Source organism: Henningerozyma blattae, chromosome 1 (genome assembly GCF_000315915.1).
Source record: "Henningerozyma blattae CBS 6284 chromosome 1, complete genome".
Classification (NCBI taxonomy): Eukaryota; Fungi; Ascomycota; class Saccharomycetes; order Saccharomycetales; family Saccharomycetaceae; genus Henningerozyma; species Henningerozyma blattae.
In genome coordinates this window covers 1,577,059-1,599,105 of record NC_020185.1, presented here as the reverse complement: position 1 = coordinate 1,599,105, position 22,047 = coordinate 1,577,059, and the positions used below count along the sequence as shown (strand labels likewise).

At 30.6% G+C, this 22,047-nt stretch overlaps 10 protein-coding genes across 10 annotated transcripts; 4 read left to right on the top strand and 6 right to left on the bottom strand.

Annotated features, from left to right (window-relative positions):
• Positions 1 to 430: 430 nt before the first annotated feature.
• GCY1 (glycerol 2-dehydrogenase (NADP(+)) GCY1) lies at positions 431 to 1,369 on the top strand (the record flags this gene model as incomplete). Its single annotated transcript, XM_004177914.1, has 1 exon — positions 431 to 1,369. The coding sequence occupies one exon, from the start codon at positions 431 to 433 to the stop codon at positions 1,367 to 1,369; it is 939 nt and encodes a 312-aa protein (XP_004177962.1).
• A 408-nt stretch (positions 1,370 to 1,777) lies between these two features.
• On the bottom strand, positions 1,778 to 2,304 carry PFY1 (profilin; the record flags this gene model as incomplete). The annotated part of the gene is made up of 2 exons (XM_004177913.1): positions 1,778 to 2,124; positions 2,292 to 2,304. 2 exons carry the CDS (start codon positions 2,302 to 2,304, stop codon positions 1,778 to 1,780), a joined length of 360 nt encoding a protein of 119 aa, XP_004177961.1.
• Positions 2,305 to 2,578: 274 nt separating this feature from the next.
• LEO1 (Paf1-complex subunit LEO1) lies at positions 2,579 to 3,865 on the bottom strand (the record flags this gene model as incomplete). The annotated part of the gene is made up of 1 exon (XM_004177912.1): positions 2,579 to 3,865. The coding sequence occupies one exon, from the start codon at positions 3,863 to 3,865 to the stop codon at positions 2,579 to 2,581; it is 1,287 nt and encodes a 428-aa protein (XP_004177960.1).
• Positions 3,866 to 4,876: 1,011 nt separating this feature from the next.
• Positions 4,877 to 5,881, bottom strand: TBLA0A06480 (GOLPH3/VPS74 family protein; the record flags this gene model as incomplete). Its single annotated transcript, XM_004177911.1, has 1 exon — positions 4,877 to 5,881. The coding sequence occupies one exon, from the start codon at positions 5,879 to 5,881 to the stop codon at positions 4,877 to 4,879; it is 1,005 nt and encodes a 334-aa protein (XP_004177959.1).
• Positions 5,882 to 6,682: 801 nt separating this feature from the next.
• Positions 6,683 to 10,645, bottom strand: UBP2 (ubiquitin-specific protease UBP2; the record flags this gene model as incomplete). The annotated part of the gene is made up of 1 exon (XM_004177910.1): positions 6,683 to 10,645. One exon carries the CDS (start codon positions 10,643 to 10,645, stop codon positions 6,683 to 6,685), a length of 3,963 nt encoding a protein of 1,320 aa, XP_004177958.1.
• Positions 10,646 to 11,841: 1,196 nt separating this feature from the next.
• On the top strand, positions 11,842 to 12,171 carry ATP17 (F1F0 ATP synthase subunit f; the record flags this gene model as incomplete). The annotated part of the gene is made up of 1 exon (XM_004177909.1): positions 11,842 to 12,171. The coding sequence occupies one exon, from the start codon at positions 11,842 to 11,844 to the stop codon at positions 12,169 to 12,171; it is 330 nt and encodes a 109-aa protein (XP_004177957.1).
• Positions 12,172 to 12,379: 208 nt separating this feature from the next.
• On the bottom strand, positions 12,380 to 12,616 carry LSM6 (U4/U6-U5 snRNP complex subunit LSM6; the record flags this gene model as incomplete). Its single annotated transcript, XM_004177908.1, has 1 exon — positions 12,380 to 12,616. One exon carries the CDS (start codon positions 12,614 to 12,616, stop codon positions 12,380 to 12,382), a length of 237 nt encoding a protein of 78 aa, XP_004177956.1.
• A 1,091-nt stretch (positions 12,617 to 13,707) lies between these two features.
• TBLA0A06440 (uncharacterized protein) lies at positions 13,708 to 18,780 on the top strand (the record flags this gene model as incomplete). The annotated part of the gene is made up of 1 exon (XM_004177907.1): positions 13,708 to 18,780. The coding sequence occupies one exon, from the start codon at positions 13,708 to 13,710 to the stop codon at positions 18,778 to 18,780; it is 5,073 nt and encodes a 1,690-aa protein (XP_004177955.1).
• A 280-nt stretch (positions 18,781 to 19,060) lies between these two features.
• On the bottom strand, positions 19,061 to 19,312 carry SDH6 (Sdh6p; the record flags this gene model as incomplete). Its single annotated transcript, XM_004177906.1, has 1 exon — positions 19,061 to 19,312. The coding sequence occupies one exon, from the start codon at positions 19,310 to 19,312 to the stop codon at positions 19,061 to 19,063; it is 252 nt and encodes an 83-aa protein (XP_004177954.1).
• Positions 19,313 to 20,029: 717 nt separating this feature from the next.
• Positions 20,030 to 21,946, top strand: TBLA0A06420 (uncharacterized protein; the record flags this gene model as incomplete). The annotated part of the gene is made up of 1 exon (XM_004177905.1): positions 20,030 to 21,946. One exon carries the CDS (start codon positions 20,030 to 20,032, stop codon positions 21,944 to 21,946), a length of 1,917 nt encoding a protein of 638 aa, XP_004177953.1.
• Between the last annotated feature and the right edge of the window lie 101 nt (positions 21,947 to 22,047).

The window sequence follows — 22,047 nt, the reverse complement described above, 5'->3', positions numbered from 1 at the left end:
TGTCTAAACCTTTTCGGTTTGTCAAGTATGCATCTTCCCCAGCTTTCAACATGATCGTGACTTATCCCCACTAGATTCATCTACACCTAGTTCTTTACAGTACTATACCGTATTAGTGGAAATATGGTGGCTGCAAATACTATGTAGATGTAGTGGTTGCAAATACAATTGCAAATGTAGTGGCTGCAAATACTATGTCAATGTAGTGGTTGCAAATACAATGTAAATGTATAATGGTTAGAGACATGGAAACCTCGTGCCTGTGTATTCTTGAAACTATTAAGGTATATCCATTCGTAGTAGCTACATCGAACTTCGGGAAAGAAACGTATATAAACCCTATGAAATAATATTTTACAATTGCAATTTATCATTACTATCACTTGAATTAAATACACCACACAACAACAACTTACAACCAAAAAAAGAAATGCCTGCTCAATTAAAAAACTCTGATACTTACGTCACATTAAACAATGGTGAAAAAATCCCATCAGTCGGGTTAGGTACTTGGAAATCTCAAGAAAATGATGGTTACAACTCTGTCATTTATGCTTTGAAAGCTGGTTATAGACATATCGATACCGCTGCCATTTACAGAAACGAAGGTGAAGTCGGTAGAGCTATCAAAGACTCAGGGGTTCCAAGAGATCAAATCTTCATTACCACAAAGCTGTGGTGTACTGAATTCCAAAACCCAAAGAGAGCTCTAGAAAGTTCTTTGAAAAGATTAGGTTTGGATTACGTTGATTTGTATTTGATGCATTGGCCTGTTGTTTTAAACCCAAGATATATCAAAGATGATGATTACTTAGTGGTGCCACGTTTACCAGATGGAACTCGTGATGTTGACATGGAAACTTGGGATTATATCAAGACTTGGGAATTGGTTCAAGAATTACCTGCTACTGGGTTAACTAGATCTGTAGGTGTTTCCAATTTTTCAATCAACAATTTGGAAAAAGTTTTATCTTCTCCAGGTAATAAATTGACCCCAGCTGTTAATCAAGTTGAATTGCATCCATTGTTACCACAATTTGAATTACAAAAATACTGTGATTCCAAAAAGATTAAATTAGAAGCTTATTCTCCTTTCGGTTCAGATAACGCTCCAAATCTAAAACAAAAGACCATTGTCGATATTGCTGCTAAGAATGGTGTTTCCCCAGCTCAAGTTATTACTTCTTGGATCGTACAAAGAGATATCGTTGTTTTACCAAAATCCGTTCACGAAGAAAGAGTCATTTCTAATTTTAAAGTCTTTGATTTATCAAAGGAAGATATTGCTGAAATCGATGCTCTTGCAAAGGTTAATGGTGAAAAGAGAATCAACAAGCCAGACTGGGACCCATTCCCAGTTTTTGAATAGATATTATTTTGTTGATGCTTAAATATATATAAATCTTTATACTCTATCTGTCTATACTTATGTGAATACATAACCTATGTGAATACATAACCCCTATTTATTATTTGTTTTCTTCTTTTGTACTTTGAGGAAATTCTTTTCATCTTGGCGAGATCACGAAAGAACTCCGAAATTTTGGAAAAAGAAATGAGAAAAAAGAAAATAGGAAAAATTCACACACGTGATACTGCGTCATGTGATAAAATTCTATCACGTGCCTTGTGCTTTAATAATGGCTTTCTTACATATCATAGATTGTATATGTATAAAAATAGATATATAGGTATACATACATATATACATATATATATATATATATGGATGGATTTATTTATGGTTCATAAGACATTACTTACGCCAATGACATGCCTAATATTGAACACCAATTAAGTAATCAGCTAATTGTTCAACAATCTTGGTAGCTTCACCAGCTTGAACAGTAGGTGGATAGTGTGCAATCACAATTGTTTGTTTAGTTCTTACACAAACAATACCTTCTGCATCATGTCTACCATAAATGGATCTATCATCGGCTCTCAACAACATAAATTTTTGAGATTGAACATGCAACCCATTGCTTTGCAAACCACTTGGATTGTCGAAACCACGAGCAATTTCGGCAATTTCATTGGCACCTAATTGTAATCCACCAGAACTGGCCCAAACAGAATCACCTGCTCTAGAATATATAACAGCTTTATCAACTTTACCGGTAGCTAATAAGTTGTCAGTGTATGCTTTTTAAAATTGCAAGAGTATCCGTGGGAAAAAAAAGTTCAATTGGTTATTATTTTTAATTTTTTTTTTCAATATATGCTTTGTTAGTAATTTTTCGATCTTTAAGTTTATTTTTTTTTTTAATTCAATATTTCATTCAACATACCTTGCCAAGACATTTGTAAATAATTATTGTTGGGTTATGTAATTCTCTTTGGATAATTATCCTTTGATTTATTCCGCAGATCTTTTCAATAATTGAAACAGTTTATTTATACCCATTGTTTTTGTAGGGGGAACCACTCCACCCATTTGAAACAAAAATCCCTTTGAAAAAAAGAAATTTACCCGGACCATCACGTGCAAAACTAACTAAAAAAGGAAATGTGAAGTATCAGCATCTGTCTTTATTAATATTATATATATTTAATTATACAGGTATTATATTGTCATCTACTCATCATCTTCATCATCAATAACAGCGATTTTTCTTCTCTTGGTAACTTCTGATGATGATGATTGTTCCTCTTCATTTCTTGCATCCCTCTCATCATCATCTTCTTGATACCCTTGTCTCTTGGCATTTCTTAACCTTTCTGCATTTAAATCATCTTCATCCTCCTCTTCTTCTTCTTCTTCTTCTTCTTCAGCATTATCATCATCATCATCTACCATTCCATCAACTTCTTCATCTTCATCATCTACTATAAAATCATCTTCTTCATATTCGTTTCTACGATAATCATGATTTCTGTCAGAACGTGAACCTTTTATGGATTGTGAATTAATAGATGGCGAATTATCTCTTTTAGAAAATCCACTAGTAATACCATCAACTTCATTATTTTCTCTTTCTTGCAATTGTTTTCTCCTACGATCTCTCATCATTTGCCATTGCTTTTTCTCTAATAATTTCTTTTCAATTTCAGGATCTGTATTGATTAGCATCATACCAGGACCCGATGTAGTCTTTTTATCTCTATTCTGCACTGCAGCAGTTAATCTTTGATGTATTTTAGATTTTGTTGATGATGGAATAAACATCAATGTCTTGGTAATTTCACCTCCATTATAACATTGCATTAATTCTTGTTGATCATGAGAAACGGTTAAAAATATATTATCTGTTTCATTCGTCAAAATATCTGTATAATCATTACCCAATTTTAAGGAATATGAACCATCAGACCATTGAATTATTTGTGCGTTAGATTGTTTGAAAACTTTATCATTATCATTAGAATCTCTGGAATATCTCCATCTTATTGTATTTTCATCACGTAATCGATCAGTAATTTGTGTGTCCTCATTTAATGAATTTTTAATTCTCTCCTTAACTGCAGATTCAAAATTTGTAGAATCAAAGGGAACTGGATCAACCATTAAAAAGGGAGGAACTTTAGCATAATATAATTCACGATGTTTATCAAGTTCTTTATTAGAAGGCCTTGTCTTATATGGAACTATATGTCTAACTAATTCAATATCGGATTCTTTGTATTCATATTCATTATCATCATCATCTGAACGATTGAAACCATCTTCACCATAAAATTTCTTTTCATACATAGCTTTATCTTGTTCATCATCACTATTTTCATCATATTCTGATCTTCTGTTCTTTCTAACAAAACCTTCATCATCATCATCATCATCATCATCATCATCATCATCTATTTCGTTCTGTGTGTTTTTATCTCCTGCTTCTTCATCTTCATCATCCCCAAATAAATCATCCATACCGGAATCTTCCTCATCATTACTATTGTTAGTTTCTTCTTCTATTTCTATTATTTATATCACCTTTATTACTATTATTAGCATTTTCATCATTATTACTTTCAATTGGTCCATTGAAATTGGAATCACTAGTCAATGAATTGTCTTCATTATCAGATCTTAAAGGAGTTTCATCCTTGATAGTATTTTCTGTGGACATGCTTGGAAGTTGAAGTTGTATGTCTTACACTTCAATTAAGTTAGAACAACTTGTTTTCTAAATATATAATAACTTTGTTAAATAATTAAACCTAATTTTTCATAACAAAAAAAAATAAAAATTAAGTGTCGCGAATTTTTCAACTTATCAAAGTAGATTCCCGAATCCTTTAATATACTGTTTTGATATATAGATATAATAACCATAAGAAATAAATGTACAGATACATGGATAGATATGCATATATGCATTATATATTAATAGAAAAATGTAGATATAGAAATAAAATTTAAAAATTGGAAAAAAAAAATGACAAAAACAAATAAAAATGAATATAATATTTTTTTGTAATAATGAAACTCTCTAACATTTTTTTTCTTTTTTTTTGAAAATAATTGTTTTAACATATATATAAATACATATATATGCTAATATATACGTCGGTGCAATTGTGTGCATTAAATTAACCAAGTAAGTTGAAATGTATGGTCAAAGTATTGGCATATGCATATGATTCATACCGAATTTAAATACGTACGGGAAGATGTGATTTGTTTAAATTTTAAAAGTTCGTAGTTCGTAGAGGGAAATACATGAATTAATGAATGATTGATTATTTTATTTTTTTAATTTTTTTTAAAAGGATTCGAGTGAGTAATTTTGGTAGGCTAAAAAATAAAAAAACAAATGTCATAACAGCAGCAACAACAACAACAAACTAACAACAACATAAAATCGGTGGCAGCAAGAAAGTCATAATGAGTTATATATTGTTAAATTTTTTTTTTGTGTTTGTATATCTTCTGATCTTATTATAATAATAAATCCATTTTAGAAAATACTTCAAAAACACCAGCCACTACTTCTAAAAATAATGCATTCTTTGGATCAGCCTCAATTTCCTCTTTAACCAATGCGTTTAAATTAATAGAAGTACCAAATTCAGTTTGCTTTTCCAAATCAAATGGATATTGAGAAAATTGTTCCAACAATTCTTCAGCTCTATTCAACCCATTATCTCTCTTTTGGTATTCCAAAGAATTCAAGACATTTTCTAAAACGTTTGCACCGTAGGCACTACATATTAAAGAAATGGTTCTAATATATTTAAAAGAGGTTGTTTCTGGAAAATAATCATTATATGTGAATTCTGCTGTTCTATTAACTAAAATAGATAAGATTCTACGCTTAATAGCTTCTTTACAACTTGAATCCGTCACTGGATGGGTAGCCATATCGAATAAGAAGAAATTTTTCATTTCTGTCCTTAGAACACCTTTATCAACCAGACCTTTTGATATTCTCTCTCTAACTTGTTTTAATTGATAATTAATCTTGAATACATTCCAAGTTTCGCCACTTAATAAATCAACCCAATTGGAAATTGCCAAAGGCTCATCATTTCTCATGATTTGCAAGGCTTCATCCAACAAGACTTCCCCAGTCTTACTTGAATCAACAACTTCAACCAATCTTTCGGATAATTCGAATCTTTTTCTTGCAGGATCATCAAGAATACGAATTTTACCTCTTAAAGCTAATTCGATAATGATACAACCACGTAAAGCATAAGAAATGTTGTCATTCCAAAACGACAAATAACCTTCTTTATCTCTTAGCCCTAACAAAACCACCTCTTCCATCAAGGTTAATTGTGGGACGCTCATGTTATTTCTAATTTTATCTTCTTCTGGATCATAAGCTACTCTTCTTGATTCAGCTTGACGATTAGTAGGTTCATTATCATTGCTATCAGTACCACTAGACCCAACTGAATCACTACGAGCTTGTTTTCTACGACGCTGCAAAGTAGACATGATAGCTTATTTTTTTATTATTGGTTTGTAGTATATATTATGCAATACTTTACTTTTTTTCTTATTTTTCGTTATTGTGTTTCTATAAATAATTTTTCAACGAATTATGGCCAAAGTGATACAACAATACTATGACAATCAATGGCAGTGGAATCCTGTTAAGAGCGTCCGTTTTATTTTTTTTCTTTTTTGTTCTTTCCAATTATCTCAATTGAGCAACAATTAATATGTAACTATAATTTTACCTATTTTCCTTCTTGTCTTGGATGTTTTAACTTTTTCTAAAGTTTCGACAAATATCTTTAACTTCTTTAATTACCCTTCGATCTCAGATCTGCTTGACAATTTTCTGGTTGGTAGGTGAAATTGGTTGCGAGTTGAATGCCTATGGATTTTTCTCATTCCTTGTTGCCAGAACAGCCATAAAATTTGTTACTAGATTTTGCTATAGATTTACTATTGAATTACTACTAGAGTTACTACTACAATTACTATTAGATTACCCTTTGACGTTGCACTTTGGCATTTCCGAATTTCAATTTTGCCCGCAGTTTATTGCTGGGTTCACCGAAGCAGGCTATGTCGTCGAATGTGATCACGCTTGCGTGAATTACTGTTGCTAGAAAAAACCAGCAAATAAAATGGCAAGATTAGATACTTGAATAAAATATATTTACGATGTTTATGATGTTTATGATATGTTATATTTACGATATATTATATATGACATGTGGTTTTTATAAAATGATGATGATGATGGTGATGATGATGATACGTAATTGTATGAAGACGGATATTTCGCTAGTTTTCTGTGTTTTGAATGATTCTTTTTAAAGGTTCAATGTCTGACAGAGAATCTTGTTTCACATACACCAGAAAATAAGGTGTGGCAGTATTACCCTCTGTAAAATTGAATACTTCTTGTTCTGGGACTTCAGTGACAGATTCGTCGTTGTATTTCCTCCATATTCCGTTTTTGGAATGGTCCTTGATGTAGACCCAATAATGGCCATAACTAGCTTCACCACGATGGATGAACACGGCAAATAATGAATATGCTAGTTTTTTGAAATCATCAAATTGATGATCAATTCGGTTTTGTAGCTGATTAATTTTATTATAAAGATTCGATAATTCATTATTAATTCCATCCACATATTGTTGTAATTCTCTTACCAAAACATCCTTATTTGTGGTATCAATACCATTTTCTAAGATTACGGGGGATTTCAAGAATTTAATGGTTTCCATCATGGCTTCTTTTCTAGAAAGACCCAATTCATTCTTGCTCAAGAGTTCCTTTTGTCTTGCTCTGTATTCTTTCAATTTTAATTTCAATTGCGCAGTTTCTTCTTTCTTGGAAATTAATTCTGGATCACTAGATTCAGCATATCGATCCATATAAATAACTTGTTCAAATGGTAATGGTTCGATAGATTTGAAAGGCATAAATCTTTCACGATCATAATAAACACGTTGGATTTGAATTTGTAAAATCTTGGGATATTCTGTCATAGAAAGTGTCTTTTTAACATCACCGTATTCTTCCATGGTTAAAAATTCATCCGCAAAATATTGATTTAATGCATCATAAATATCTTTGGGATGATCTGTAATATTGACTAACAATGATAGAAATCTTTCCACTTTAATACGCTCATTGGAATTATGGTTCAAAGGAATAATACTTTGTTTAGTTTTACCATAAAATAATTCTTTAACTAAATCATATTGTTCATTATCTTCATTGTCAAGAGAGATTGGGTCAAACCCTGTTTCTAATTGGAAAAGAACATTACCAATACACTCCGTGACATCTTGTTGTCTCCCCATTTCAAAAGCATTTTCTAATTGATCACTACTAATCTTAGCCACTCGTGTGGAAATTGTTATATCTTCATTTGGCGAAACTTCTCTAAAGGGGTTTGTTTTGGATAATTCTTTAGATTTATTATCACTGTTAGTGAGAATTTCGATTGCATCCATTGTAGGTTGATCATTGGATGTAGATACCTTCGTAGCAGGTTCCAAATCAATCAAATTTACTTCAGTAAGATTAATATCAGTGTCGTTCTTAGCTTCGTCTTGAAGAACAACTGCATCTTGAGCATTAGATTTGTCTCCCATATCATCCTCTGTCGAAGCAGATTCAAATTCAACTTCAATATTACTAGGCATAAAAGCAAGATATGCCAATTCTTGTCTTGGAGAAACGCATCTCATTTGTGAAAAAATCATTTCCTTAAATAAATCTCGAACTTGATAAATAAATTGAACAGATCTTTCAACTTCTAATTCGTTAACTTCCCTACCACCAATTCTTCTTCTTTTTTCCAATTGTTTATTTAAGACAATCTCATTTTGAAAATGTTTCATTGTCATTTGGTACTGTAAAATAAAATCACGTAATGGTTTAATTGAAAAATAATATTGTAATAAAGAATTTAAATAACACGTATTACCAATATTATTTAAACCAGCTGGCCAATTTTCAACGGGTAAACAAGTTGGATCGACTATGCCTGTATCAATAAAATTTGAAATTAATTTGGAATTTTTTTCATATGCAATTTTCGATAAAGCTGATTGTAAATTTAACATTGAGTCATAATCTAATGATTTATCATTAGACCAACGTTGCTGGAAAATTTCTAAAATTGTTTCATCTGTAGCATTCTCATTCACTTGTAAAGTATTTAATGCTTGGAAATAATCAAACCGATCTACTCCATAAAATTCAGTAAATTGTGGACATTCTTGTAATAAGAATTTAAACAATGCTAGACTTTTTCTTCGAGTGGCTACTGTCAATAAAGCTCTATCACAATCAATTTTCAATCCTGGTGCATCATTAACTTTGATTGTATAAGCAGTTTGAATAATATCATCATCAACAGATTCATCAACTTCTAAAGTGTTATAACCTTGAGATGCTGAAAAATAAGGTTCATAATCGGCATAAAATTTTAATCTATCAGAATGTTTATATTTGGCTAAGAGACGTAAAGCATTTTTCATTTCTGCTAATCTTGCTGAACTAATATTAGCCTGTTTCCGCTCAGTCTTGTATATGGTAAATATCATAGATTCAGTTAGTGTAGATATTGCGGAAGAATCATTGTTATCAATATTAAACAAGGTTAGTGCTTGATTCAAAGCTTCTTGACCAATGACATCTTGCTTAGATACAAATGAAATCAATTGATAGGAATTTTTTGATTGAGCTATATAAGCTAAGGCATCGTAATATATTCCAATATTCACTGGATCAAGTGCAGTTAAACAATTATAATTTCTAATGATATCCCTTTCCGTATAATAAAAACTGGTTAATAAATTTATATAATGGTATTCATAATCCAATTTATTATAGGTATCCAATTGTGGCTTATGTTCATATAAAAACTGATGCCAGAATGACGTAGTAAAGACAGTTTGTAGAATATTAAACGACCGAATAGCTTTTGAGTTATATTGTAAATCATTTGGACCCATTAAACTTATATTTCTCTTAGAAATGAATATTAATTCTAAACATTTTCTAATATAAGATTCTCTGAGGGCACGTGTATTAATATCATTAATATAATCAGCCAAATTAGGGGGTAAATATTCTTTGAATTCTTCTTGAGTGTCTGGATTATTATCCAATGTTTCAATAAAGCCATATTTGGTTAAAAGCCAATTTGGATTCCAATGTGAATTCAATAGAGGATTATCTGCATTGATAGCCTTTAGTGGTTCATTAATATTTTTATGATTTAATGGTCCTTTAAAAATTTTAAATACAGTATTTAAACATTCCAATTGTGTTGGAATTTTTTGTTGATCTAAATTTGGAAATCTGGAACATGCGTTTATGTATCTTTCAGCAATACTCTCTTGAGAAAAACTTTCAATTTCTTCTAGTTCGTTAAATTCTGGTTTAAAGATTTCTAACATTACTAATTTATTTGTATCTTCTGAAATAAAAATGGCACTATCTAACAATGATTTTTTATTAATGTCATGATTAGTAATCTCCAAATCCTTTTTATCAAACTCATGTAAATCATCAAAATCAATTAAATGGAAATGTGAAATGCCAACATGTTTTTTAGTTTTTTCTAAATATGATCTAGTCTTGACAGTTATTTTAAAATGATAAACTGGTAAAAATGTTCCAAGAGGCGCTTGTGAACGATTATCCATCAAAACCCCTAATAAAACGTGAACATCATTAAATTCAGGACAAGTTACCGATTTAAATTCGAATCTTGTTTGTAAATTAATTTGATCTACAATAGTACCCATTGCAAAAGTAAATTTAGAATATCGATCTTTTGAGTATTGATGAGAGGGTAATCTCAAGATACCATTTATATATGTTTTAATTTCATTAGTGTCATTATTACTATTAGAAGTATTGTTATTGTTATTGTGATTGTTATCATTATTATTATTGTTATCATTTATGTGTTCTGAAGAGTTATTAAAAAGCATATATGATAAATCAATCATTAGATCATCTAAAAGTCTATCAGCTGTTTTAAAGAAACTATGATTCGAAAAACTATCATATAATATATGCTTACCATCATCAACTTCAGGAATGATATTTGAATCTTGGCTGAGTTGATTAGCTAATTCTTCATTATACATAGATGATGTTGACGTTTGCTCTGTAGAGTTATCTGATAATTGAATGTCGATATTTGTTGTTGATTCTAGATCTGAAGGAACCCCAATATCACTCGTTTGATGAGTTGAAATTGCTGGATCCATCATTACCATATTATTGATATTAAAATTTGTAGGGGTATTATTTGTATCCTGTGTGTTTAATTCTACCATTGTCTAGTATGATTAATCTTTTCCTTTTTTTCTAATATAACTGTTGAATGTTTAATACAAAACAAAACAAGTACCAAAAATATAATTTTTTTTTTTATAAATTCAAATTAGAAAGCCAATAAAAATAGAAACGCAAATGCAACAAAATGAGAAATAAAAATTTCAATTCAAAAACTATGAGAAATAAATATTAACTTCTAACCCACCCTATTTTTAACTAAATGAATATATTATACGAAAATTTAATATTTCTTTTTATAGATTCGAGATCTTGAATAACACAAAAAATTTAAGGTAAAACTTATTAAATTAAATCAGAGTAGAAAAAAAGGGTTTGTAAATTATTTAATTAATAAAGCTTTATTAAATCGATCGAGATTTTAATTGATGTTGTAATGGCCCAACCCCCTTAATATGATAAAAGAGTACTGTTACAATTGGTATTTCCTTTAAAATGATGTTTTTACACATTAAATAATGAATGCATTTTTATCCGTATTATTACACAATTGCAACTAAAAACGACATTTTAGATATACGCCGGGTAATCGCCACCTTTAGGGAATTTTGAACATACCATATGAAAAAAAAGGTACTTCAATTATAAAATATAAAATAAATAATAAGAATGAGCTAAAAAAAAAAGTCTCGTATGAATAGAACAGGAGACAAAATTATAATTACATAAGACACAGTTCAAATAGGTGTGTATTTTTGTTATTTTCAAAGCACAACAGTATGTGAAATCAAAATGACAAGAAGAAGCGAATTTGCCTGTTGGCGAAATTTGCATAAGTAAGGTCAAAGATAATTGAAAAAAATATTTTTTTTATAATAATGTCCAACATTAATTTTAAACCATTACAGCATTAATATATTTAATCACAGATTAATTTATGATATACATAATATTCATTTTTTTTTCCTGCTTTTTTTTAAATGACAGTAAAATTAATTTGTGACAGATACGGCCGAACCGGGAATATCTCGAAATGAAATAAGGATTGGTTTTACTAGAAAATAAAAAACAGACATACAAGACTAGATGAAATCAACAGATCTTATATTTACAATAGAGACAACTTATAACTGAACCCAAGTCCCAAAAATAAAAATATTCACAAACCATGTCGATGCGTTTCTGCAGATCCCTCTCTACCTTAATCCCACCAAAGATTGCATCCGCCAAGAATCTATCATCCACCCCTGGAGCAACTAGAATTTCCAATGTCATTGGGTTTTACAAAAACTTACCTCAAGGCCCAAGACCAGCCACTACTGCCAAAGACATCAGCAGTTTCAACTTGTACAAGAAATATAAGTATAGATACTTTGATGGGGACAACGCCAGTGCTATGCCAATTTTGCACATAACTGGTGCTATTTTCTTATTGGGTTACTCGATGGATTACTTCTTCCATCTAAGACATCTAAAGGAAGGAGGACACGAGGAGTAATCGGTGTAATTGCTTCTTTACCATATACATTTAAATATATATTCTATACTAGTTTATCTTTTTTTTTTACAAAATTAAATATTCATGTTTATAACAATCAACAAAGAGAAAAAAAGCGATACTCCGAATTGCAATCTTTTTATATAAGGTATTATCTATCCTATGTAGTGCTTTTATTATATGCTATTATTTATACAATGTGCTATCATTATATTTCTGAAATGTACAAAACTTGCGTACCTCTGACGAAAACTTCGTTTGGGTACTTGTGTAATAAACCATTGTTACTATTTTCATAATGTTCAGTAGCATTACTCAATGCAACGTTCATAAACCCATCAATCGATTCTAATTTACCTTGATAGAGCATACCACTATGTAACTTGACACTAACGGGACGACCAATTATAGACGATAGAAAATCAGTGGATACTGTGCTAGACATTTTAATATATATGTATGGAAAAACTTGATGTTAGTATTGATTTTTGTACTTTTTTATAATTGAAAATACATTGTAAATAACTAAAATAATTTTTATATATATTATTATTTATTATTCATTATTATATTATATTGTTAAAAGCTATACAAATTATTCAATCAAATAAAAATGATAAAAAAAATTAAACTTCACAATCCTCGGTTCGAAACCTTAGTAGCCCCAAACAAATTTTAAAATGACCTCATTCAAGTTTCGAACTGCGAAATATTAAAATTCAAAAAAAATACCCAAAAAATAAATCTCAACAACTGGAATTTCCAGATCTGGCATGGCCGGCCCACGTATACCGAAACAGGAAATCCACATTTTTTCTAACTGTTAACCTAATCAAAATTCACATTTGCAAAAAAAAAAAAATAAAAAAAAGCAACGTTAGCTAAAATGTCTCTCGAATTTGTTTAATTTCATTTCCGCTTTCTCATCTCTTGTTATTGTTTCTATAATTGTATTTGCCTAATCAAGCCTAAAGTGGGATAATCGAATTTTTCAAAGATATGTAATACAATGACTATGTATCAGTAAAAAAAAAAAATATTAACACATTAATAATTCTTTGCTTAAAACCTCAAATTTGGTTTTTGTTGTCAAGTATCTTTATCATCAATCATTTGTACGTTGAACCTAGTGAAATACGTCGCCTCTAGTGAAATACGTCGCCTCTAGGGATAATCGTTAAACCACATCAACCTCTCTTTCGTGTATTGTAATTTAATCTATTTCATTCCATTTTGCTTTGATCTACAGAATTCTGTTCAATCGTTTTCTATTGAATTCTGGTAAATCATCTCTTCGCTTGAGATCGGCTATTGATACTTAAATACTGTCATCAAAGGTAACACAGGTTCCTTTATTTGCTATCTAAACTCGAGAATTGAATTAAAAAAATACGAAATTTTTCAAAATAAAAAAAATTAGATTATATACCATTAATAGCTAATAGCAATTCTTTCGTTTATTCTCTCTTCTTCTTATCATCCACGAAGCAACCTTTTTCCCATTCATTCGCTAACAAATAGCATCAACAATAAGAAATGTCTGATCAAAAAATTATTACAGAAGTAGATTCTGTGGCGAATGAGAAACCCACCAATATAACAGTCAACGTTACGCCCACAAAACAGACGTGTATTAGATGTTCTACTGATATTTTGACAGGGCATGCTTTTGAATTAGGCACTAGCCGTTGGCATACAGGATGTTTTGCTTGCTACCGTTGTACCAAACAATTGAATTGTGATTCGAATTTCTTGGTTTTAGATTCTGGAGCATTATTATGTTTCGAATGTTCAGATTCGTGTAAAAGTTGTTCCAAAAAAATAGATGGTACGGCCATCATTTTATCTTCCTCCAACGAGGCATATTGTCGTGAATGCTTCACTTGCTATAAATGTAAAGGTCCCATCACTGATTTAAAATATGCAAAGACTAAACATGGACTCTTTTGTTTAAAATGTCATGAAAAATTAGTACTCAAAAGAAAACAATACGACCAAAAGAAACGTGAACTAGCTTCTTCTAAACCATTTAATACAGATGATAACCATTCAATAATCCCCCAAGAAATAATTATGTCAGATCATAATAATAGTAATAACAATAATAACAACCCACAGACTCTCAACCCTAGCTTCCAACCCTTGTGTTCTTCTTCCACAACCCCAACGCACGTGCCTCAGCGTTCACAACGAAGACCTCTTTCACCATATCGCCGAAGTTCCATTTCTAGTAACCCTGATATCAAAATTGAAAAATTGTCCAAAATTAGCAAGATTGAGGAGCTAAATCATAATCCTAACTCCCAAAACGTAAATTTGCCCAAGACCGAAATGATAATAACTCCAAATGTAAGTAATCTTTCATCCGATATTGAATTACCTACAGTTTCTGCCACAACCTCGGTAGATACTACAACAAATAATACTACCAAGACTACTACTACTGCTAATGATGGAACCAAATATTCCATTATCCCATCAGTAAAAGCTCTTTCAACTACCAATGAATCAAATAGTAAGAGTGGTTCTCCCTTGGGATTAACTACATCAATCTCGTCGATTTCATCATTGTCTCCTTCTCCTTATTATTCAGAAGCTCAAATTGGAAATGCTTTTTACTCTTCTGGAATTAATACTTCTAAAAATAACCCGATTAGTTCCACTACGCCTGTACCTTGTCCAATAAACGCTTCCACAAGTATTTCTTCCCTTTCTAATAATACTATAAACAATAAAATTAACAACAATCCGGAGAATTCCAAAATTAATGATCTCTATGGAATTTCCATCAATCGTAGTAATAGTATAAGCACTAATAATAATACTAGTGTTAGTAGTGGTAGAAATATTAGACGTACCAATACAAATCCATTCTTTAATGATCCAACCTCTCAATTCAATCTTCGTAATAAAAGCATTGAACGATATTCTACAACAAGTTCAAACATCACAAGGGATTCTTTAAAGGACGATCAAGAAGATTCAAATTCTTCAATCGGAGACATTCAATTATCCCATTCCAATTCCAATTCCAATTCTAATTCTAATAACTTAATAGCTCGTAAACAAATGATTTTTTCTTTACATAACTTGACGTCTTCGACCTCTAAAGAATCTTCTGCTTCTAAAGAATCTTCAATTGATCCAAATAATAATATTGAAACTGCCACTACTGATTCCCGTGGATCAAAAACTTTGATTAATCAAGCACATAATACCCAAGAACATCCCATAACAAGATCAAAAACAAATTCAACTACTGCTTCAATAGTGGCTCAATATATTAATTCTAATGATCCCTTTAAATCAGATTCAACTGAAGATGTAAGTATTGATAATGAGAGCGTTAATGACAATATCAGTACTACGAATAATAATAATGATAATGATACCAAGAAAAAAATGCCAAGAACTCGAACAGATATAATTGAAGCATTACACCAGCATGATGATAATAACCATTTAAGTGTAGATCAGAGAAATATTTCCAAGTCGTCTGAATCAATTGCTTCCAGAAATAATAATGATCTTAGATCAACAGCAAGTAAAAATTCTATAGATGATATTTTGAATACAACTTTACAAGATGATGAGTTCAAAAGTGATGAAAGTGATGTAGATCTGACTAATTTCACAAGCGCAAACAATTCTGCAACAATTGGGACCTCTATCAGCAATATCAACACAAATAACACTGGACTTAGTGTAAACTATTCAATGGAAAAAAATAATAATAATTTAAGTCATACAAATTCCAAGTCATTATTAAATAAGACACCCCTGAAAAATTCAGAATCACCTATTATGACTATCGCTAACTCTCCTCCATCTATTTCAAATACATTTCAACAACCGCCAGTTTTATCTCATACAAATTCAAATGGTGCTCCAGTTAATAGTCCAATGGGATTTAATAGAACAGAACCAATATTTGCTAATGAACATTCAGCACCGGCCTTGTTCCCCACAGCACCACTTACAAACGAACACTATCAATCACACACACATAATCAAAAACATTATCTCAATCACCATACTCATAGTCATGATAATAATACCATACCCCCAAAGACTCCTCAAAAGGTGAAGAATAATGAATCTAGTATAAAGACTGCTTTGGTTGGTTCAGCATCTAGCAACAATAAATCGATTGCTGCCTTATCTTTTAACCAAACACCTCCTGTATTTGCTTCTAATTCTACAAACACTACCCCAAAGACTCAAATTAAATCAACTTTCTCAAATGAAACTTCTCCAAAACTGAAACTTAAATCCCCAAGAGTGTCCACAACTTCTACATTCACTAATAATAACTCAAATTCTTCAAAAGATCATTCGAAATCATCAAAGCATGGTTCATCATCAGCCTCTCATGATCATAAATCAAGTGAAATGAGATTATCAAGATCATTTTCTTCAAAAGCTAAGAATTATTTACTAAATCGATCAAGTGGTTCTGAATCATCTAATAATAATGCTACAAGTAATTCTGATAAATTAAGAGACTCTAAAAGACTAAATGACTCCAAAGATAGTAATGATAATAAAAGTAATAGCCATGGTCATATACTTAGAAGGAAATCTTTGCATTCCAGAAGTAATTCTAGCAATAGTAATAATCATAATAATTCAACGGAATCAACAAAGGTCAAAAATTTATCAGTTCAAAAGACAAAATCAAATCCCTCCAGTACAACCCCAACTGCTCCAACTTCCCCTAGACCAGACAACGATACTTATACAGGTTGGGGAGTAGCTAGTTCTAATGATAATTTAGAAAATATTAAAGCCAACAATGGTTCAATTCCAAGAAGGATCGTCTCAAAGGGTAAAAGTGATTCAGTAATTAATTCTAATATGAATACTATTAAGAAAAAAAATAGTGATTCAGATAATGAATATAGTTTAACTCATCAGAAATCTCAAAGCAGTGCAAATATAATATCAAACCAAAACTTCGATGGTAGCATCAATGATTCAAACTCAGAATTTGCTAAACCAGGTACAATGTCTGCAACATCCCTTAATGTGTCTATGTTCAGAACTCCTCCATTAGAAGCAGATCCTACCTTCGCTAAATTCTCAAATTCTTTTAATAACACAAAGCCAATAATTAGTGAATCATTAAATGAGGAAGATGAAATTGATGCTGATGAGCTATCTAAATTTCAGAGTGCTCAGGATCTAATAATAGATAGAACTGCAACCAATAATACTTCTGCATCTGACTTTAATTTAGTAACTGATACTGAACAAATTAGAAATATTACCAGTGTTGAAAATAATAATTCTATAATAAAGGAAATGTCTTCCCATGACTCTATCTCTTCAGTATCATTAAAAAGTGAAGTCAGAGAATTACAAGAAATGAAGTTCCAATTAAAGAGAGAAATTGATTTATTAAGAAATGAACGTAACAGCTTAGTTTCAGAAATCAATAGTTTAAGGCAAGAGAGAAGCAAAAGCATTTCTACTCCATCATCAAGAAAATTGGACGATGATTCCTATGTTATTAATAGTAACAGTACCGTATCTAGTTATAATGGTACGGCTACTACTTATAGTAATTCCAGTAGTGAGCATCATCCAAATTTAAGTCCATTTCCAAATGTTTCCAGATCCAATACTACTAAGCCTAAATTTTGGAAAATATTTGGTAGCAAACAACAGTCACCCAGTCATGATTCAAGGGGTAATCCTACCATTTCATCACCGCAGAAAATGTCGAGTATAGAATCAAGATCTGATCATAGTAATGGACCAAGTATATCAATCAATAGTACCAGCAATTATGTAAACAAGGTTGAAATATCTGGCCCAATTCGTCAAAATCCAAGAGATATTAATAATAAAAAACTAAATTTACCTGATAATATTCCGAAGGATTTATACACAACAGTGTCTCCTCTACCTCCAAGCGATTCTACTGGTCAGAATCTATATAACTCATCTTTGGTGACAAGATGTAAGTTTGAAAAAACAGAAATTCCATTAATTATTAGAACATGTATTAATTATGTGGAATTAAATGAAAATAATTTGAAAACTGAAGGTCTATATAGAAAGTCAGGCTCTCAAATTTTAATTGAGCAAATTGAGAGACAATTCGCATCATTGAAAGACTCAGCAATTTCACCTTCCTTAACTGAATTATTGCGTGAAGATATTCATGCCGTTGCTGGTGTATTGAAACGTTACTTGAGGAAATTGTATGATCCCATTATCACCTTTGAAGCATATGATCCATTAATTAAAATTGTCAGGAATAATGATTTAATTAACAAGTTACCATTAAATAGTAACGAGGACAATGATATTAAAAAGACAGACAGCGTTAATTCTTTGAACAGATTTGTTCTTACCTCAATGACAAAAATTATTAATTCATTACCTAAAGAGCATTACAATGTATTAAAATTCTTGTCGCAGCATTTAAGTAAAGTTGCAAGCTTTAGTGAAGTTAATCTAATGACATTATTTAATTTATCGGTTGTTTTTGCTCCAGGGTTACTCCGTGATCACAATGGTGAAAAGGACATCACTGATTTAAAAGTTAGAAACTACGCTATCGGATATATTCTTGAGAATCACCGTAGTATTTTTGTTTAAAACTTCGTTAAGTAAGTTTCTTAAAGGCATTTTTTTCGTTATCATTCCTACTCTGACTTTATAAAAGAAGATTTTTTTATAAATTGATATTTTTTTTTAATTTTTAATATTTAATATGAACGTGCAATTTTCAATTTATTACCATAAATTTACATAATATCAAAGAATCACTTGAGTTGGAAGCTCTGACGTTTAAGTGAATATGATCTTTCATCAATACAAAATGTCATTAAATTGTTAATTGAATATGTACTATATAAAGTATCTGTTAAATACATTATCACAGTTTTCTACCAAATATATTTTTAACTTCAGAGGATGAGTATGTTTCTAATCTCCTCTTGCCGGTTCTAAGAAGATATTCAATTGTATTAAAATCTTTTCTAGGAACATCCCGATTTTTCGAAAATTCACTTCTTGCAAATTCAATGAAGTGTGGACGAGACTGAACAGGTTTAGTATGAGCTACTCTTATACATGATCGATATAAATGAACCACATCTCTTTGGAGACCACATAATTTCCTAACCATTGTTTTTATGTTTACTATAGTAACTAATATGCTGAGAGGTAGTTTTCACCTAAGCAGAATTAATCATGAATCTGATATTTTTTTTGCTTTCCTTACAAAATATATATATATATATATATGGTTAAAAAAATCCAATCTTCCTCTTATTTGCTAATTGTTTATATCTAATTTAAGGTTTATTTAATTTAAACTTTGTTTTTATTTGTCTCCCTTTAAAAATCCCCTCCAAAAAAGATCATGAATGGTACTCATTTTTACCCGGAACTTTTCCGTTACCAATAGCAACGATAGATCTAAGTGTATTTTTCTTATCAACTGAATATTTGAATACAGAAAAATAATGTTAAAGAATTCAATAATATGTTGAAATGATTATAACTTTTACTTTTTATATCTCTTATCCTTTAGATTTTTAAGAAAAATCACCTAATATCCTGCATTTCTTTTTTTCCTTTATCGCGTTCGGCGGCTATTTTCTGTGGCGGAATTTTGTAAACAAAATCAAAATGCGGGGAAATGAAGAATTGTATTTAAAAAAGTATAATAGATTGATCTGCAAATTTAATTTTATTTTATTCAAGTCTTATTGAAAAGCAATAACAAATCAGTTATCTAATATTTCTATTATTATATAAAAAGTACGACATATTTTGTTAAATACTAGTACATTCTTCACAATTTGATCATTAGATAATCAAATAAAAAAAACAGTTTCAAATGACACCTGTTACTGAAAAAGTAGAATCACCATTTCCAACAAGAGCTAGAGATGGCTCTGACGTCTGTGAATTGCTCCCTTTAGGTGAGTATCTGTACTTGAAACTAGCTCAAATTGGTACTAAAACTATTTTTGGTGTTCCTGGAGATTTTAATCTAAGCTTATTAGAATTATTATACACTCAAAAGGTAAAAGATAGTGGCTTGAAATGGGTTGGATGTTGTAATGAATTGAATGCTGCCTATGCTGCAGATGGTTACTCGCGTTATACTAATAGAGTTGGATGTGTTGTTACTACATATGGTGTGGGAGAATTAAGCGCTTTAAATGGTATTGCTGGTGCTTTTGCAGAAAATATTAAATTACTCCATGTAGTGGGAGTTCCACCAACAAAGTATAACACACTAAACCACAACATTCATCATTTAGTTCCACGCTTAAAATACTCAAATCTTTTAGCCCCGAATAAAGAAGTTTATATGGAAATGGTAAACGAAAAAGTGTGCTGTTTCTATGCAAATATTACAGATTTGAACCAAGCACGTTGGCAAATAGAAATTGCAATAAAGCATATTTTTCAATATAATTTACCTGCTTATATTTTTATCCCTACTGATTTCCAAGATGCTTTGATTCCAATTAGTGTTAATGAACATTTGTCTAGGGAAGATATAATGCCTATTGAAGAAATTGTTGAAATTCCCCTTTTACCAAGCCTAGAAATGGTTTCTGTGTGTGATTACATTCTATCATTACTTTATTCGTCAAAGACTCCATGTATTATTGGCGATATATTAGTAGAAAGGTTTGGTGTAACAAAACAAATTAATGATTTAATTCACAAGACAAAATTATGGAATTTTTCAACATTTATGAGTAAAGGGGTTTTAAACGAATCGAATCCTTATTATCAAGGTGTTTATTTTGGAAAATTGAGTCAAGATCATATTGTTAAAAAAATTCAGATGTGTGATTTAATAATTCATTTTGGAGTGGTTGAAAATGAAATTAATACTGGATATTACTCATTCAATTATAAACCAGACTCCGTCCTAATTCAAATACATCCAGATTATGTTAGAATTACACAATTCCAACATAATATTAGAACTGATTACAAAGGCATTGAATTTAGAACTTTTGTAGATATGGTTACAAAAGGTGTTCAACCAAATTCCATTAATACAACATACAATAGGTTATTTTCACCTTCTTCTCATGCATATCTCTTTCCATTGGAACAAGAAGAAGACGGCCCCATTTCCCATGATTATTTGGAAACAATCATCCCAAGGTATATTAACCCTGGTGATGTAGTTGTGTGTGAAACTGGAAGCATTCAATTCACCATGGTAAATACTAGACTTTCAAGTGATGTAGAATATATTACTCAAGGCTTCTATTTATCGATTGGAATGGCAATACCAGCTTCCTTAGGTATAGGAATGGCAATGAGAGACTACCCAAATTTGCATTTATCAAAAAAATCCTCACATTCAAATGTACCACCAAATTATAAACCTAGGTTAATTTTACTAGAAGGTGATGGGGCAGCCCAGATGACTGTTCAAGAAATCACGAACATAATTAAATATAAGATTCCTATTGAAATATTATTGTTGAATAATCAAGGATATACAATAGAAAGAGCAATCAAAGGTGCAGATAAAGAGTTCAATGATATTTGTGAATGGAATTGGCCACAACTATTAAATGGACTTGGTGGCAATTTAGATGAGACAAAAAATAAATATAAATTTTTTTCTACCACAGAACTTTATGAAAAGTTAAAACAATTAAAAGATTATCCAGGAAAAGAAACATTTTCGTTTGTGGAAGTTATTCTAAATAAATTAAATATACCAACTACACTTATCAAAATGGCTAGTGAATTAGAGCATAAAGAAACAAAATAATTTTATATTAGTTTTTTTATTATTTTTTTTTTTCTATTCAGCATCTAAATAATGAATAAATAAATATCTATCTATATATGAGTGTTCGTCTATAAGCATAA